The sequence below is a fragment of the Colias croceus genome, chromosome 10 (genome assembly GCF_905220415.1).
Source record: "Colias croceus chromosome 10, ilColCroc2.1".
NCBI classification, from domain to species: domain Eukaryota; kingdom Metazoa; phylum Arthropoda; class Insecta; order Lepidoptera; family Pieridae; genus Colias; species Colias croceus.
Window position 1 is genome coordinate 10,418,068 of NC_059546.1, and position 18,362 is coordinate 10,436,429.

The following is an 18,362-nucleotide window of genomic DNA, read 5'->3' on the forward strand; positions in this document are numbered from 1 at the left end:
TTTAATACAAATTTAACGGCTACTTTGGATTCGAGTCTTTTTGAAAAGAAAGACTATAAAATAATTATTATTTGATTAATTAATTAATTACAATATCATATTAAATATACACTGTAGTTGTAGGCGCTAGTTAAGGTTGAAAATCAAAAAAATATTGTAAAAAAAAAATCAAAATATTAAATTGTAAATATGCCAGTATTCTGTGCCGCATAACCAGAAATTAGAAAACGAAATGTCAACCAACAAAGTGATAACCTCAAATAAAATTCTATTATTGTTGTAAATTTTAATAAATAAAAATAATTCATGTATTAAATTAAATTTATAACATATTGAATATGTCTGGAACATTATTCCGTAAGTTTTTAGAAAGTTAATAAGACGTTTGATATAATATTTATAGTCGAGTGTGTAGTAAAATGAATTCATTTATTTCTACTAATATTTTATTCAATTCGCTTTGCAGGATCGTTATTTAACAGCTTATCATTATACAAATCTATTGCTACGACAACAGTAAGTATTATTAATAAAATTAATAATTTTATCATGTAATTTTATGAACAGTTTTCAGACATTTAAAATATTTTATATTCTTTACAGCGTTCAATTAACACTGGTATAGTATATTATGCAGCACGTAAAGGTACAAGGGCGAAGGCCCGTGCAAAGAAAGTTAAAGTTGAAATAACAAAAGTTGGATTTATTCCTCACAACCAGAGAGGAAAGGACAAGTAAGATTTGATTTTAAAACTAATTTATTATTAAAAACATGTTATACATTACAAGGAATAGCTTCCTATTCAACATACTACATAAAATACAACTATATCAATTCTTGGTTCCTTTAAGAACTATATCAATAAGAATATTTAATAGAATTAATATAGTAAGTTCTTTCAAGTTTTCTTTCAAGTTCTTTCAAGTAGAATTCTACTCAAAATTCACATTAGTAACCTTTTCAAAATTATTTTAATACATCTACCATTAGTCCAATATTCTTCTAACTTTAATCTTGTTACAGGGTAGCAAAAAAATTGATCAACAAGCATCTAGACGATTCATTCAAACATGCAGCGGTGGATGATGTGTATCCCATGCGTTATTACCGGTGGCCAGTCTACACAGCTGAGGAGGCTGTTAGAGCGCACCAGGAAACCCACCATCCCACTATGTATAATGATCCAGAAGCTTATGTATATGCTAAGGTGGAAGTTAACATGGAAGGAATTAAAAAGGTACCTAATTTATATGGTCAAAATAAAATTTACTCATCATTACATTTTCTCAGAAGTTACAAATAAAGGGCCAATTATTTTGAAAACAGATTGCCTTGTCGCAGAGAAAAAAAAAGAAGGGCAAAATAAACACAATTTACCAAAAACTTGTACCTATATAATATAAAAAAAAATATGTTGCCATATTTTAAGCTTACCTTGTTATATTATAGTAGTTAAAATTTGACTCACCCTTTCTAATATTTGTTTATGTAAACAACATTTATATTGCTATGAGTAGGGTACACTACATACATCTATGAAAAAGCAAACCATATTTTAATGACATTCTGTTTTTAAAAATAAATGCTGCATCTGAATTTAAGTTTTATTTTCCAGACTCGCTTCCTAGACAACTTCTCGAAGCTTACTCTCTTTCCGCACAACTTCCCGCGCGAAGAAGAGCGCACGATCTTAGCGTTTTGCAAGGGAGCGGAATTGATCAAACAGGTGACGGACGCTGGCGCCACCACTGTTGGCGGTACAGACCTTGTAAAGAAGATTCAAGTGAGTAGTAATGTTTTATTGTATACTAGCTGTGCTCCGGGGTTTCACCTGTATTTCTCCGCTCCTGTTGGTCTTAGCGAGATGATAAATAGCCTTCCTCGATGAATGAGCCATCTCACACGAAAAGAATTTTTCAAATCAGACCAGTAATTCCCGAGATTAGCGCGTTCAAACAAACAAACCAACTCTTCACCCTTATAATATTAGTATAGATTTAACTTTATACTTAAATAAATTTCATGTACTATTATCTACACCTTTGCTACCTGTTAATACCTGCCAATTAAAATCAAAATTGATTTATATTTGTAATTTCAACTACTATGAACCTAAGAACTAATTTAGGAACTGTTTGAGTATGTAACATTTCTAAAATAAACTTAAGTTTACACACTAACATTTATTTATTCCATTAGACTTCTTATAAAAGCTCTTTTGTATCTTCATAACATTTTTTGACATGTCTCTCTTTCAGGAAGGTACAATAAAACTAGGCGACTATGATTATGTGATTGCTCACCCAAACATAATAACAGAGCTGGTGCCCATCAGAGGTCTGATGAAACGGCGCTTCCCAAGCATTAAGGGTGGTACATTAGACGCTAATATAGCTGAGCTGGTGAAGAAATTCGCAGCTGGCATACAGTACAGGGTCGTGAAGGATGAGGTACAACAGAACTTTGGGTCTGTAGAAGTCCCGGTTGGAAGGGTGAGGAATTTTTATTATTACCATTTAGGTATATTATGAAAATCCTTGGGTTTGTTGCGTAAGAACCATAGGACAGTTCTTTGGCATATTATGATATATTATGTAGTTAGATATAATTTTACATAAGTAAAATTAAATTGTAATATTGACATGATTTTAAAAGAGCAACTATGGAGTTTCTTGCCGGTTCTTCTCCATAGATACTGCTTTCCGAATCGGTGGTAATTGTTAAAAATATTAAATGACGATCTAAAGTGCGTGTAAAAGAAGTCTAATTGAATAAATAAATGTTAAAGTTAGACTTTGAAGTATACAGTCACATATTGCATTAAGAAACTGTTTACAAATTATATTTAACACTCATTCATAAATGAAATTTTGAAATCTTTGCCCATATATTATAAGTGGTTTACCAATTAACTAAGTGAGTTACTAAAGTTATTTTGTTTTTAGTTGAATATGGAACCAAAATGTGTCGCCGAGAACATTGACAAGCTACTGAAAGACATACAGTCTTCAAGACCTAAGAGAGATGGACTTTTCATCACTAGGTAATTTATTTTTATTATATTGCAATGAATATTGCAAATTTTTCAAATTACAAATCAAATTAAATTATTAATAGACTCATAATTCCTTATTAAAAGGTCATCAACATTGTCCAACACATAAAACATCCATTGAAATTAGCACCTTATTTCCTGGCAGTAATGTTCAAAATCTATATCTCTCATTTGAAAACTCTGCCTGATACATGCATGGAGCATAATTTGGCTTCAGACAATTATTGACCGCGATGTTTAAGCTAGTTCTTTTATCAATATATCATACATCAAAGAAAGTGTATAAGAATAGGAACTCAACCAAAGAGTGCATAGTTAAGGAGAAATAAAAATATCTAATAATGAAAAAATGTTTAAAAAAATGAAAACAATAACATTGTTTATGGTTTTCTAGGTGTATAATTGTCAGCCCGCCATCGACGGAAAACTTAAAGATCGATCCATTTGTACACGTTGACCGCACTTTGTCGAAAGAAGTGCAAGAGGATAGTGATGATGAAGATGAAGTCGTGGCTGCAACTGCGTAAATTAGATTAGGATGTAAAAAAGTATTTAGTGTAAAATAAAAACCAAATAATCTATGTATGTATTTTATTTCCCCACAATCATTTTTATATAATATTATTATAAAGATGTCTCGCCTCGCCTTTATACAAAACACTTTAATATATTATTATTAAAGTGAGTTTTGCTTTTACCCTTGTTTTGCCTTTATCTTCCGGAAAAAAAAATCTATACCGTCATATTGGCCAACATTACCCACAGGGGTATCTTTGCCCAAAAATCAATTCATAAGAAAAATTTTAAATTGCAAAAATACCTTTATACTTTGGCAACATTTATTGTATTTGGTGTAAAATAGGTTATATGTATGACAACACTGCCTATTGTGTGTGTCGCTAACTTAAATCAGCAACTTGTTGTAACTCGTCGAATATCATGTGTGATTTTGCGGGCAAAAAATGGTGAAATTCAAGTGATAGTTTGTGCATGATGGCTAAAACACAGGTTTCATTAAAGTGAAACTTTTATTACATCGTCTCAAACTTTTTGGTCTGTGTAGCGTATGTCGCGTGTATCGCGGCTGCCGAGTAGGTATACCTACTCGGCAGCCGACCGACACGCGACATGCGCTACACAAAGCAGTGTTCGGAACCGTTCGAACAGTTTCACTTTTAACGTGGTTTCATAAAACCACACAACATTTTTTTTTTTTTACTCATAACATGTTATAAAATAATGTTTGAAGAGTGTTTTAATGCTATTATTACCACTGAAGGCTGTTTTAAACAAAAGTTACAATGGTGGGCAAAATTACCCAATAATGTAGCGATCTATATTTTACAACATTGCCCACCATCAAAAAATGCTTAGGGTTGGCACATTTCATATTACCACATAATTTGATAGTTAATAATATTACTTCTATTCGGTTAATTTCGGAAAAATAAGCTTAATTTGGTCTCCCGGAAAGAACCATGGTAAATAAAGTTAAATTGCTGAATTTTAAGCACAACTGAAATGTAAAAATATGTTTATTTTTATTAAATAGTCACTGAACAATATTCTGTTTTGCTTTTTTTATCTTTTTATTGCCTACAACATAATCCTACTACGAAATATTTGCAGTAAAAGAAATCGGAAGTCATGCTCATCTTACTGAGATGTACCAACCCTAGGCTTTTGGAAAAGCGAAATGCGATTTGTATGAAAATAGAAAAAATACCTGGGTTACTTTGCCCAGCCACTAAAGTCGGGAACCTTTCATGATACTGCTTTGATTTTTAAAGTAAACGACATCTTTTCCAACATTTTTGAATTGGACTTTAATATAATCTGGCTAGAGGTCATATTTACGTCAAAAATCGACTTGGGCAATGTTGGCAACAAGTTCAGATAACTTTACCCGCAAAAACAGACAAAAAATGAATAAAATGTTGAAGAATAATGAAATTTTCTACAGCATTATATGCACACGATCTAAGAAAAACATATGCTACTTAACAGAAAATACTAACGTTGCCATAGAATTTTTTTGCGGAAATTGAAATTATTCATAAAAAGCGGGCAATGTTGGCCAATATGACGGTACCAAGGACGGTACTACAAGTTGTATCTACCTAGTACACAATGACTAAGGAATCCTATGTGATTCCATATTCATTGCTAGTACATAACCACACATAACGTAGCTTTCCATAATCTAGTAAACAAATAAATTCTTGTACCACTCTTGTACCCTCAGATAGTTTTTCTTTTTCGTTTTTAAATTATTTAACATTTCATATCCGATTCATATGTTGATTTGTGGAGAAATTTCTTTAATTTATACAATCGAATGTATGGCATTGAAATTTTATTCAAACTTTCATGAGTTTAGTTATTTCCTTGGTTATTTCCTGTGGTTATTTCAGTTTATTATGTCGAAAAAATTCTGGAGGTGGGTACCACAGAATCTTGTATTGTTTATGACAAAATACCCCGAATCCAACCACGTCCATCTTTTAAAAAAGAAGGTAAACGAAACAACAGGGCGTCAACATGTCAGCTGAAATGACGTTTTGTGAGGCACCAATAGGGGCGTAAAACAATCCGCCATTTTGTCTCTGAGACAATTAAATATTTTTATTTGATTCAACCCGTTTTTATTTAATTAATCCGTTATCAAAAGTGATATTGGCAAAGCTGTGCAGTGTTTTACAAGTCTGTGATATTTTTGTGTACAACTATTTTTGTTTACGTTTCAACGATCTTGACGTTATTAGTTGACCGATTTTGACGTCGAACGGACAACTACAATATCAAAATGGGTACAAGAGAGGACGAATATGATTATTTGTTCAAAGGTAAGCAAAGTGCTGGAGTTTTCAACAAAAAAATATATCAATAAGCATATGAAATCGGATAGAACAAAATCTATTTATCTTTTAATATCTTTACTACAAAAGATTATATTTTAATGACGTATATATTCAAGTTACGGTACAAAAACTTCATAGAATATTAATAGAATAGTTAAATCCTACAGTTTAAGTCACGATAATTGTTTTTGTGAGATTTATAGTGTAAAATCTTTTGTTTTCTATCAGCTGACGATAACCAATCGATTTTGAGATCCTTGTTAAGTAGTGAGTCACCTTGTACTCATCTGTGATCTAATCAATATACCTAAATGTAATTTTTGTGTATGAAAATTCCATTAAAAAGCATATAGTTACAAATGTATGTACTATTGATCTCATTTAAAAGTAATAATTTCTTTGTTTCAGTTGTTTTGATAGGGGATTCAGGGGTGGGAAAAAGTAGCCTTCTTTCACGTTTTACTAGAAATGAATTCAACCTAGAGTCAAAATCAACAATAGGAGTGGAGTTTGCAACAAGAAGTATAGAGGTAAGTTATTATTTACTTTGATAAATTGCAATAAGCAAATGCCACACATAGAAGTGAGATTGCCTTTGTCCTTTGTTGAATTATATTACACTTATCTATATATAAAAAGTTATAGATTGCTTCATTCATTAATTAATTGATAGTGAAAAACATTTGCTTGCTGCTGTGTAATTATTCGTTTTTTCCATTATAGTACATGTCTCATATAGCTAAAAAAATAAAATTATCAAAATTGTTAGAAGATAGGTTAAGGCATACCCATTTCTAAACTTTGATTCTAAAAATGCACATTTTTAACATCCAAAGTATGAAAAATCCAAATTTAATCACAACAATCACAATAGTATCCAAAGTAATTATGTTGATCAGATTGATATGTGAATGAAATTAAAATAATCCACTAGAGTATCAAATCAAAATAAAAAGTAAAATATGCCTTAATCATATTCATATCTTTTATTTAGCATTGGTTATTACTGATTAATGTTCAAAGTAAACACTCTGCACCTGTTTGAAATAACCTTTTGTTAAGTATCGTTATAATGATGACACATTTCTTTGTACATTATCCATATTATAAAAAGTGAGGAATTTCAAAATGTAGTTAGATACATTCTACGATATTCTAAAGATCTTCCTCTGACATTGTATACGTTTTTACATTGAGGTCATATTAATAATCATACTTATTGTTTACTAGCTTACCGCCCGCGGCTTCGCCCGCTTTGTCTAAAACCTAATAAATTATATACTAAAACCTTCCTCTTGATTCACTCAATCAATAAAAAAAACCGCATCAAAATCCGTTGCGTAGTTTTAAAGATTTAAGCATACAAAGAGACATAGGGACAGAGAAAGCGACTTTGTTTTATACTATGTAGTGATTTGGTTTGTACTTATTCTTTGATTTATATTGTCATGAAGAAGTGATCTCTCATGTTCTAAATCTTGGTGATTTATTATGGGATCGTAATAAAACATTTAAAACGAAATTAAATGTTTCAGAAGTGACTTATGTAAATAATTGTTATTATTGCAATAACATTGATAATATCACATTTTAATCAAATATTGTCAGATGGATTGTAAGATAAGAGTGTATTTCATCAAAATATTTTCTTGAATTATTATTCAGTGCTAAAAATGTGTTTTAAAATGTTTATAAAGACATTGAATCTGTCTTTTACTACATGTGTTTGATATTAGGCTATTTCATTCAGTGATACATTGTTATCTTAAAGATAATGAACAACTATAAAAAAATGTTGTTTATAATATTCAAAGTCATTGAATCAAAACAAATTGCCAACATTGTTTGTACAATAATCAACCAAATAAATATAAATATATGTACAGGTCATTTCCCTGTGTAAAACATATAGCTGATAGCATATTTGGAAAGGTGCCAGTTTAAATAGTAAATAGAGAAGATTGATTTTATTTTTTGCTTTTAAATTAAGTCAAGTTTATGCAGTTTCATTGCCCTTTAATGAAAAGGTTTTATTGTATGTACTTACAGTTTTAACTACCATAACAAAGTGCATTCTGTAGATTATTTTCTATCTTACATAGTTACAAAATGAATAATGCAAACTATATCTCTTTGTAGGTAAATATACGATCTAAACAGTTTAATAAAATAGCCGTGATTATTATTGCAATTATTTATTTTTCTTACAAATAAATATTTCAGTTCATAATGCACATCCTTCTATTAAAAATATGTTGCTGTTTCAGTACATAAAATTTTCTTTTTGTAGTTTTTCACTCCATTTCTTTATTGTTTTATTAAATAACTGCAATAGGAATAGAATCTCATAAATACACTACTATTAATACTAATACTTTGGTATAATTGAGACAACTCAGTTGTCTGATTTATCTTTATACTAGTATTCTCAATTAAGATAATATTTCAATTATGTGCATCCATACAGTAACCATTTCTATGTTATAATTGTAGTGGTACCTAATAAATTTTGTAACAATTGTTACAGTACTTCCTAATTGATATACACACAAACTTTTCAATAAATCTTTTTGTTTTGTAGTACATGTAATAAACATTTAAATGCACTACTTTTGCTAAATGATGATGTAACCTGTTACATACGAAATATTAATGTAATGTGACCTTATTGTCTGCTGCTATTCGATACAGCTTGATTTTATTTCTTAATATCAAGTGAACTTCCTAGATAGTTTTTGTTTTGTCACATGTTGTGATTTTTTATATTTTTTATAATATTGTCAATATCTTTAGTGATTGATTCATAGTCATAGTTTAAATTATTTTTTTATGTATTGATAAGAATCTTTATTTCTTGAGGAGTGTATTGTTGAAATAATTTACAATATCTAACTGTATCTGTATATGACTTTCTGAATAACACTTTTGCATATATCTGTTGATGTTGCAAATTACTCTTAAAAGTTTTGCATTTTTATCACGAATTTTGCTGCGACCGCGATTTTAGCAGCGAAAATTCAGCTCTCGTGAGAATAAAAAGAAATACAGCCCATTTTAGTTTTTAAATTTCGAAAACTTAAGTTTTTAGTTATTTCATAACAATATAACAATTGTATAGTTACTAGTAGGAATGCGTGCATAAAGTTTTACGAATGGCTAACGAATAAAAATTTCTAGTTGGACGCATATTAACACTATAATGAGGCCTTTTATAGTCAGCTTCTTCATTCCATAGAAATGTGTTTTTGCAACAAATTATAATACCTATGTGGGAAGATGTAATCACAAAGCTCCGTAAAGAAAACTTGTTTGGCATGATGTCATTCATCCACCCGCAACCGCGTAGAAAATACGTCTCGGAATATAGCGATCAACATATTTCTAATATGATAAGGTTCTACTGGTTTTTAAATCCTATGTTATCACAGTTATGTTTCTGAATTAAGGAAGTCGAAAACATCTGAATTTGGCATTTAATATCCAAATAATATTAATTTGACTCGACTTATTATTTTACGTAGGTACCAGTACCATCTGTTTAGGATAGGAATTTTGAAGAAATTTTGTATCGAAGACATAGTACTGTAACTCTTAAAACCACAAATCAAAAGTTTCATTTAGGGCGGCCGTACACGGACCGCTTCAAGCAGTTGAGACCGACCGCTTGAAGCCGCGACCGCGCGGCATTCATTCACCGCCGTACACGTGACGGCTCGAGCCGTCGCGACCGATTCAAGCCGTCAACTGCATGACGAAATTCCACCGTGCCGTTGACGACTCGCGAGCGGTCGTGAGGCATACACTGACTGCTCGAGCCGTTGACTGCGCTAGAGCCGATGACGGCTCCCTTCCCCCCTGAAAATCAATGACTTGACTAGTCAAAAAAATCAACCGCTCGAGCGGTTGGTAGCGACGGCTCGAGCGGTCAACAACCGACGGCTCGAGCAGTTGACGCCGACCGCTCGAGCCGTCCGTGTACGTCGCTCAGCCGTTAACTGCTCGAGCGGTCCGTGTACGGCCGCCCTTAGAGTCGATAGGTAAAGTTTAAAAAGAAAACAGAGTTTTTCTATTTTCCTCCTATCTTCGCATAAACGAGGTTGTCTTTATGGCGTTCACGACATCGACACGACGGTCAGCAAAACATTTGGCTGTTTTTATTTCCATATCTTTCGTGTAACAATTATTAATTATTGTAAAAATACATTCATAGTAATAAAAAGAAAAACATCATCAAACATCGTCATAGATTGACTTAGTGACGATAACATAAAATCAAGCTGTGCAAATTATAAACGGTAAATGATGACGTACCAAATGAAATACTTCCTAATCTTTACTTGTAATCTAAACGCTTAGGCAATACAAACTTTTATATGGTGTAAAGAATGAATTACAATTGTAATTCCATAAACGATTCGATTCGTGAAAAGATGATTATCTTTTCAATGAGCGTTTTTCGCCTAAATATTTGAGATATGGATTAATTTTTAAGGTCACTTTGAGCCTTAGAAGATTATCAACATCTTTCGCATATTATTTATTTCTTAAATTTCTTTTTTAAACTCGAACTATTTGTTAAATCTCTTATTCTCATCTCTGGAACCTGCAGACTGCACCATTAAAGTGAACTTATATCAAGAGTTCATAGGCAATTTATTAATTGTCCCTAATCCACCAACTTTAAATGATCGAATTCGTTGCTTCCTGTCCACCATACCGTTATATTCAAATATAATATATTCCGTACAACATACATCCTCTATTGTAAAAAACGAAAGCACGATAAGGGGAAGTGTCGGCGACCTTCTAATTATATTCGCTTGACCTCAGGCCAGCTTCGATGTGATTCAATCACATTCACGCTATCGAGATGATGAATATATTTTAGTGTACCGTATGAATATACAGATATTATAATACTTTTGAATACGTTGTATTGGACTGGTCTCAGATTGTTTCTCATATAAAGCTTTTAATTGAACCTCTTTGATGCGAAAATAAGAGTCAGTTTATTTTTTAAAAATTAAAAATTATTTTTATCGAGAACAAGAAGAGTATGCAATAATTTATACAATACTAGCGGTCCGCCCCGGCTTCGCCCGTGGTACATATTTCGCAATAAAAAGTAGCCTATGTCCTTTCTCGGGTATCAAAATATCTCCATACCAAATTTCATGCAAATTGCTTCAGTAGTTTAGGCGTGATTGAGTAACAGACAGACAGAGTTACTTTCGCATTTATAATATTAGTATGGATATCAATGTAGGTCTGACATTGTTCAAAATGAAAATTACATTATCTTTATGAAAAATAAATTAATATGGTTAATTTTGAACACTTCCATGTTGCAACCAAAGCTTCTGTTTTAAATATTTCACTTAAGTTATATTCTAAATCAATTTTATCTAATTCTATTTACAATTCATGAAATTTACAATTCTCGCGTAGTAGGTATTCGAAGTTTTATCGAAAACACTATCAACAGCATGTGTCACCATGTGAGCAATTGTTAATCTGTTTATTTGTAATGTGTGAACACCTGTTTTGTTGCTCTTACATTGTAACACGATTTAATTTTTAAGTCATATTTATGTGTATGTACTTTATTCATTTTGTTCTATTGTCGATGAAGTTTACTTTGTGTATAGCTGTAACATGTGTGTACTGAAGTAAGAATAACGGTCCAAATTACGGAATAAAATATAATGCTCTATTTGAAAAAGTGGATGACCTTTTCTTAAAACTTTCTAAAAACATCTAACAAAACTTAAATAGAATTCTAACTATATCTTTGATATGTTTATGAATGCAGTATGCACTGCCTTTATCAGGACAGGGACGATTCCATTTACACGTTAGAAGACGCGCTCTTTATAATCTATTGAGTTTGAGTACCGTGTCGCCTTACACGTCACCACACTTGAGACGCTGTTTCATCAAAAATCACAAAGATAACAATGCAATCAAGTGAAACTCAAATAGGATAAAAAATGCTGTATTTAAATTTTAAATTCCACTCGATTCTGATTCAGATTATAGTGATTTGGTTGGTTGTAGATTGTCCCAATTTCCTGGAATAGATAAACAAATATGAATTTAGTAAATAAAGAAAAACAGTGAAGATAAACAACAGTAGGTATCATAATAAATATATTGTGACAACACTGCATCAAGCAAATGTATCATCCATAATTCAATTATTTATTTCAATGGTATTGACCAGCCAAAATGACTTCACACACTAAACGAAATTTGAATTTTATCACTGTTTTGACCGCCCAGACGATATACTCCTTCGCAAATTTTATTATTATTATTTTATCAACCCTTGCAGGTGGACGGCAAAACCAAAAAAGCCCAAAATATCTGGGGGCACAGATTTTATTTATTTATTTATTTATTTAGCCTTTTTGACTGGGTGAGAATGGTTTTCCTACTATTTTTTGGCTATAATGTTTTCATCACTAAAGTATATCTCTCAACTCAGTGTGCCTTCTGGCAAAGGCCTCCTCCAGTAATTTCCATTGCTTCCGGTCTTTGGCGACTCTCCTCCATTTGGGTCCTGCGGTAAGTTTAAGCTCATCTTCCCAGCGCATATGTTGTCGTCCTCGACTTCTCTTGCCATCCCTTGGATACCAGTTGGTGACAATTTGGCTCCATTTTTCTTGTCTAGATCTCAACATGTGGCCGGTCCATCTCCATTTTTGGAGGTCTATTCTTTCCAGGATATCGGTAAGTTTTGTTTTCGCTCTTAATTGCAGGTTACTTATTCGATCTTGCCTTTTGGTTCTTGTCAAGCTCCGTTCCATGCTTCTCTGGCACTTTGCTAATTTATCTCGATGGTATTTCGTAAGGGACCATGTTTCGCAGCCGTAGGTGATGCATGGAAGGATACAGGTGTTGAAGACTTTCCGTTTTATTGCCATGCTGTGATCTTTTGATTTTACAATTTCTTTTAGAGACCAAAATCTTTTCCATCCATTGGCAATCCTCTTATTTAGTTCTCTGGTTGTTTGGTCTCTAGTGGAGATTATCTGACCCAAGTAGCAATAATCATCGACATATTCTATTTGTTGATCTTCGATTATGATGGGATCCATTACTGAGTTGGTCATCAGTTTCGTTTTTGTAATGTTCATCTTTAAACCCACTTTCGAGCTCTCTTTATTTAGAGATTTGATCATCTTCCCTAGTGTCTTTGGATTTTCTTCCAGTAGAACAAGATCATCCGCAAATCTTAAATGGTTTAGTTTTCTTCCAGCTACGTTGAGGCCCAGATGCTCCCAGTCCAGATTACGAAAGACGTTCTCCAAGACTGCTGAGAACAACTTAGGCGACATTGGGTCACCCTGTCTTACTCCTCTCTTGATCCTGAATTCTTTACCCAAGGCTTCCAATTGTATTCTTGCTTTGCTGTTTGTATATATATTCTTAATAATGTTAATATACGTAGCAGGTATACCTTGCCTTCCTAAGCTCTCCCATATTGCTTTATGACTAATGCAATCAAATGCCTTAGCATAGTCTATAAAAGCTATATACAATGTCTTGTTGAACTCGTTATACTTTTCGATTATCTGTTTTAGTGTGTGAATGTGGTCTATTGTAGAAAAGTTTCTTCTGAATCCTGCTTGCTCTATTGGTTGGCTTTCATCTAATTTTTCGCTTATCCTGCCCAAAATGACCTTTGCAAAAATTTTGTACACATTCGACATTAAGCTTATTGGCCGGTAATTACTGATGTCATCCTTTGCGCCTTTCTTATGTAGTAGGATTATATGTGAAGTTTCCCATTGTGTTGGTACATACCCAGATTTCAGGATTTGATTGAACATCTTGGTAAGTATTGGTACTAGTTCGTCAATAGTGCCCCTTAACATCTCGTTCCTTATTTTGTCTGGTCCCGGAGCTTTCTCCATTTTTAAACTTTTTATTGCCTTTTCCACTTCACTCTTCAAAATATCGGGTTCGCTCTCTGGTATGCTTTCTGCTGTTTTACTTTGAGATGGTGGTAGAATGGGGTGGTTGCCTGCGTCTTTGTTAGAATAAAGTTCCTTGTAGAATGTCGTGGCTAGTTCTTGTATACGTTTTCTGTTTGTGATTTGTTTTTGTTTTCTTTTTGGGGCACAGATACCTATATGCTAATTATATTGTCACTCTTTCCAGGTGGACGGCAAAACCATAAAAGCCCAGATTTGGGACACGGCGGGCCAGGAGCGGTACCGCGCGATCACGTCCGCGTACTACCGCGGCGCGGTGGGCGCGCTGCTCGTGTACGACATCGCGAAGCACCTCTCGTACGAGAACGTGGAGCGGTGGCTGCGCGAGCTGCGCGATCACGCCGACCAGAATATACTCATCATGCTGGTCGGGAACAAGAGCGATCTCAGGCATCTCAGGTGTGTATCTGTAACATAGATTCTTGTGACAGCTGACAGCTCGTTGTAGCTCTATATCTAGCCAGAAACTGTGTGACCATATCGGCCGGAATATACTTATCATGCTGGTCGGGAACAATAGCGATCTCAGGTATACTTCAAGAGAAAAGTGAACAGATACCTTTTAGGGAAGCGCGATTTTTTTTCCACCATCGGCTGGTAAGATGGAGTGCTAGCAACTGGTTGTCAAAAAATAAATAGAACAGCCTACCTGTGTGTTGTCTGTAGAATTCCACACAGACAAAAGCAGTGTGACTTATGATTCTGGTTGGCCCTTGTATATAAAATATGTAAATTTTACAGAAAAAAGTAGGATATATGGGTTACCTGACATTTAACTGTGCTTGGTAACATGCACAAATTTCAGTATTTTATTCAAGTCCATGACCATTATCAATAAACTATTAACAACACCATTCAAATGTACAATTTCATTCTCAATTTCAGATCAATCCCAACAGAAGAGGCAAAAGCATTTGCGGAAGCGAATGGTCTTAGTTTTATAGAAACATCGGCTTTGGACTCCACGAATGTTGAACCAGCATTCCAGAATATTCTTACTGGTAAGTTTTCGTTCATTCTATCATAATTATAACGATATTATATTGATATCTTTAATATTGGATAAATTATTCAGAATACCTTCCCTCCTTACTTTGTTACAAAATATGAAGCTATTGCATAGCTTCTATCGTGGGCCTTGAGCGCGGGGACCGAATCGAGAAATTCCGTAACGAAAAAACCTCACCTCCCACTCCGACGGGCGGAGGTGTGGCTTGAAGGCATAGCATGCAATAGCTTTACCGCGGCAGTCCCCAAGTGCCACACGTCGTTTTTTATTACAAAATTTCAACCTATATTTCGATTTGTAAGTGTCGTATACTTCTATGATCTCATATTTGTTTTACCTTTACAGAGATCTACAGGATCGTGTCGCAGAAGCAGATGCGCGAGCCGCCGGAGGGCGACGTGATCCGGCCGGACGCCGAGCCGGCCGACGTGCGGCCCTCCGCCGCCGACTCCGTGCGCAAGCAGTGCTGCCAGTAGCGCGCCAGGTACACCCCCCCACACACACACACCCCCTGCAGTGCTGCCAGTAGCGCGCCAGGTACAACCCCCCCCCACACACACCCCCTGCAGTGCTGCCAGTAGCGCGCCAGGTACAACCCCCCCCCACACACACCCCCTGCAGTGCTGCCAGTAGCGCGCCAGGTACAACCCCCCCCCACACACACCCCCTGCAGTGCTGCCAGTAGCGCGCCAGGTACAACCCCTCCCCACACACACCCCCTGCAGTGCTGCCAGTAGCGCGCCAGGTACACCCCCCCACACACACACACCCCCTGCAGTGCTGCCAGTAGCGCGCCAGGTACAACCCCCCCCCCCCCACACACCCCCTGCAGTGCTGCCAGTAGCGCGCCAGGTACAACCCCTCCCCACACACACCCCCTGCAGTGCTGCCAGTAGCGCGCCAGGTACAACCCCCCCCCACACACACCCCCTGCAGTGCTGCCAGTAGCGCGCCAGGTACAACCCCCCCCCCACACACACCCCCTGCAGTGCTGCCAGTAGCGCGCCAGGTACAACCCCCCCCCCCCACACACACACACACCCCCTGCAGTGCTGCCAGTAGCGCGCCAGGTACAACCCCCCCCCACACACACCCCCTGCAGTGCTGCCAGTAGCGCGCCAGGTACAACCCCCCCCCACACACACCCCCTGCAGTGCTGCCAGTAGCGCGCCAGGTACAACCCCCCCCCCCACACACACCCCCTGCAGTGCTGCCAGTAGCGCGCCAGGTACAACCCCCCCCCACACACACCCCCTGCAGTGCTGCCAGTAGCGCGCCAGGTACAACCCCCCCCACACACACACCCCCTGCAGTGCTGCCAGTAGCGCGCCAGGTACACCCCCCCCCCACACACACACCCCCTGCAGTGCTGCCAGTAGCGCGCCAGGTACACCCCCCCCCCACACACACACCCCCTGCAGTGCTGCCAGTAGCGCGCCAGGTACACCCCCACATACACACGCCCACTCAACCTCCCACACTCACCCCCCCACTCACACTAACACTAAGATTAAGTAAGGTGACATGATAGAAACAAACGTAAAATGTGGCTAATTATCCTCATTTCAAAGTGCTTCCGAAGCACTTCTAAAAGTACTGCGGCTCTGCACGCTCTCTAAGCGAAACTAAAGTCTCAGTAATAATATAATTTATATATTGTATAATACAATAATACTATTTGTCATTATAAGTATTAAATGAAAATGAATCATTTGTTTTTTTTTGACTAACAATGACATTTCTCTATTCCAGAAAATGTCCAGTGAAGTATGTGGAAGCGAATGGAAGGAACACAACGCAAGACAATCATTCCCAAACAAATGTTGCCACGCCATTCCTCCGTGGACAGTATTAAAGTATCCGCTTTAATTAACTGGCAACCGTACGAGCTCATGTAGATAGCTTTGTGTAATTTAGTGTCGGATTATTATAAATTTATAAAAAAGGAAGTGAAACTTCGAGAATGTGCTAGAAGCTTCTAGAAGGGTGTGGAAAGATCGAGAATGTTTGTCACCGACTGGAGAGGTTTCACTTCGTAACGTGATTACACGTAGTTTTCAATGCAAAAGCACACGGTTCGGTATTTTTTATGTTCGCTTAGAAATTCAAACCGATTGGTTATAGATTTATTTAAGTTTTTATGCGGGAAAAGTGGGTTTATTGTAGTTTTACAGTTTCCGTGTAAAAACAAATTTAATTGGACAATACTTCAAAAACTTGATTATCATGAATTATCAAATTGTTAAATTAAACAAAATGAATATTTTATTCAGCTAAATACATTATTGCCACAATAAACTCACTTTCGGACCGCTCTAGTGAATAATTCATAATATTGTATTTATTTAGTTAATGAAATTGCCAGTTCACTTGAACTCAGTTAACATACACTCGAGCAATAATTTGGGCTGATATGATATAGCACACAATAGCTTCATAATCTGATTGTTTCGCCACGGTTCTGTGTAAATTATAAATAAAATAGTCTTTGTTAAGTTAATCGTTTAAAAGTTATGTAATCGGGATGTGTATAATAAACCGCGATTTAAAATTACATTGTTTTATTTCAAACTCCATTGACTACAGATATAAAAAAAAAACTAGTGGCTGATAGTATTTTCTAGTGTTTGATTTTACGCGAGTATTTAGAAATTAAATTCTTTTTAACGGATTTTAAACGCGATTTATTCATTTTATTATTTTCCCGGCGTTTCGAACACTTTACAGTGAGCGTGGTCACGGAGAGACGAAATAATATAATGAATAAATCGCGTTTATAATATAATGAATAAATCGCGTTTAAAATCCGTAAAAGTCTTTAATTTCTAAACTAGTGGCTGATGCTTAGAATTGTCTATAATATACACATAACCGACGTTAGCTAGTAGTATTGTACTAAGTGAAGAGTTAGCTTTTTTAAATGTTTTTAGTTATGGATATGTGCCTTTTGTGGATTCGGTGGAACGTTTTCTCCGCTTTTTATTGTTTGTTTCTCATGTTGACAGCATTATTGAGATTATGTTGAGTTATATTGTTATGGGTGGTACATTCTAAATTTATATTTGAAAGATTTATACAAGACTTTACTAAAATACTCCATATTTCTAGAAGTACTTTCGTGGACAAATCCAAGAAACATACAAAAACTGCTGAAAAAATTACTAATTTCTAATAAAGTAGGGATCTCTAAAAATAAAATCAGTGTTGCCCTAACAGTGATTTAGTATTTTAAAATAATTTGAACGTTGAAGCCGTTGGGTGTTGCAATATAAGTGTCGTTGGGTTGCCATCAATACTCAAGCGTGTGGGGCTGCCATACTCGACAACAACGGCACTAGCTTCGAAGATGTATAATTAAATATATTATGGTCTTACATATGCATGGTTATTTTTTTAGTGCCTATCTGTAATTACTTTAAAGACAAAGATAATAAAG

The 18,362-nt window shown here is 35.3% G+C and overlaps 2 protein-coding genes across 3 annotated transcripts; both read left to right on the plus strand.

Annotated features, from left to right (window-relative positions):
- Positions 1-247: 247 nt before the first annotated feature.
- On the plus strand, positions 248-3,637 carry LOC123694962 (50S ribosomal protein L1). Its single transcript, XM_045640607.1, has 8 exons — positions 248-357; positions 467-516; positions 604-734; positions 1,025-1,238; positions 1,617-1,784; positions 2,260-2,493; positions 2,947-3,044; positions 3,451-3,637. Exons 1-8 carry the CDS (start codon positions 339-341, stop codon positions 3,581-3,583), a joined length of 1,047 nt encoding a protein of 348 aa, XP_045496563.1. The 5' UTR covers positions 248-338; the 3' UTR covers positions 3,584-3,637.
- A 1,953-nt stretch (positions 3,638-5,590) lies between these two features.
- LOC123695162 (ras-related protein Rab-11A) lies at positions 5,591-17,477 on the plus strand. 2 transcript variants are annotated; one of them, XM_045640911.1, is made up of 6 exons: positions 5,591-5,902; positions 6,326-6,447; positions 14,084-14,316; positions 14,803-14,918; positions 15,272-15,404; positions 16,675-17,477. In XM_045640911.1, exons 1-5 carry the CDS (start codon positions 5,863-5,865, stop codon positions 15,400-15,402), a joined length of 642 nt encoding a protein of 213 aa, XP_045496867.1. In that variant the 5' UTR covers positions 5,591-5,862; the 3' UTR covers positions 15,403-15,404; positions 16,675-17,477. The 2 variants fall into 2 exon arrangements, with proteins under 2 accessions (XP_045496867.1, XP_045496865.1); XM_045640909.1 differs by having other exon boundaries at positions 5,592-5,902; positions 15,272-15,410; positions 16,679-17,477.
- The last annotated feature ends 885 nt before the right edge of the window (positions 17,478-18,362 follow it).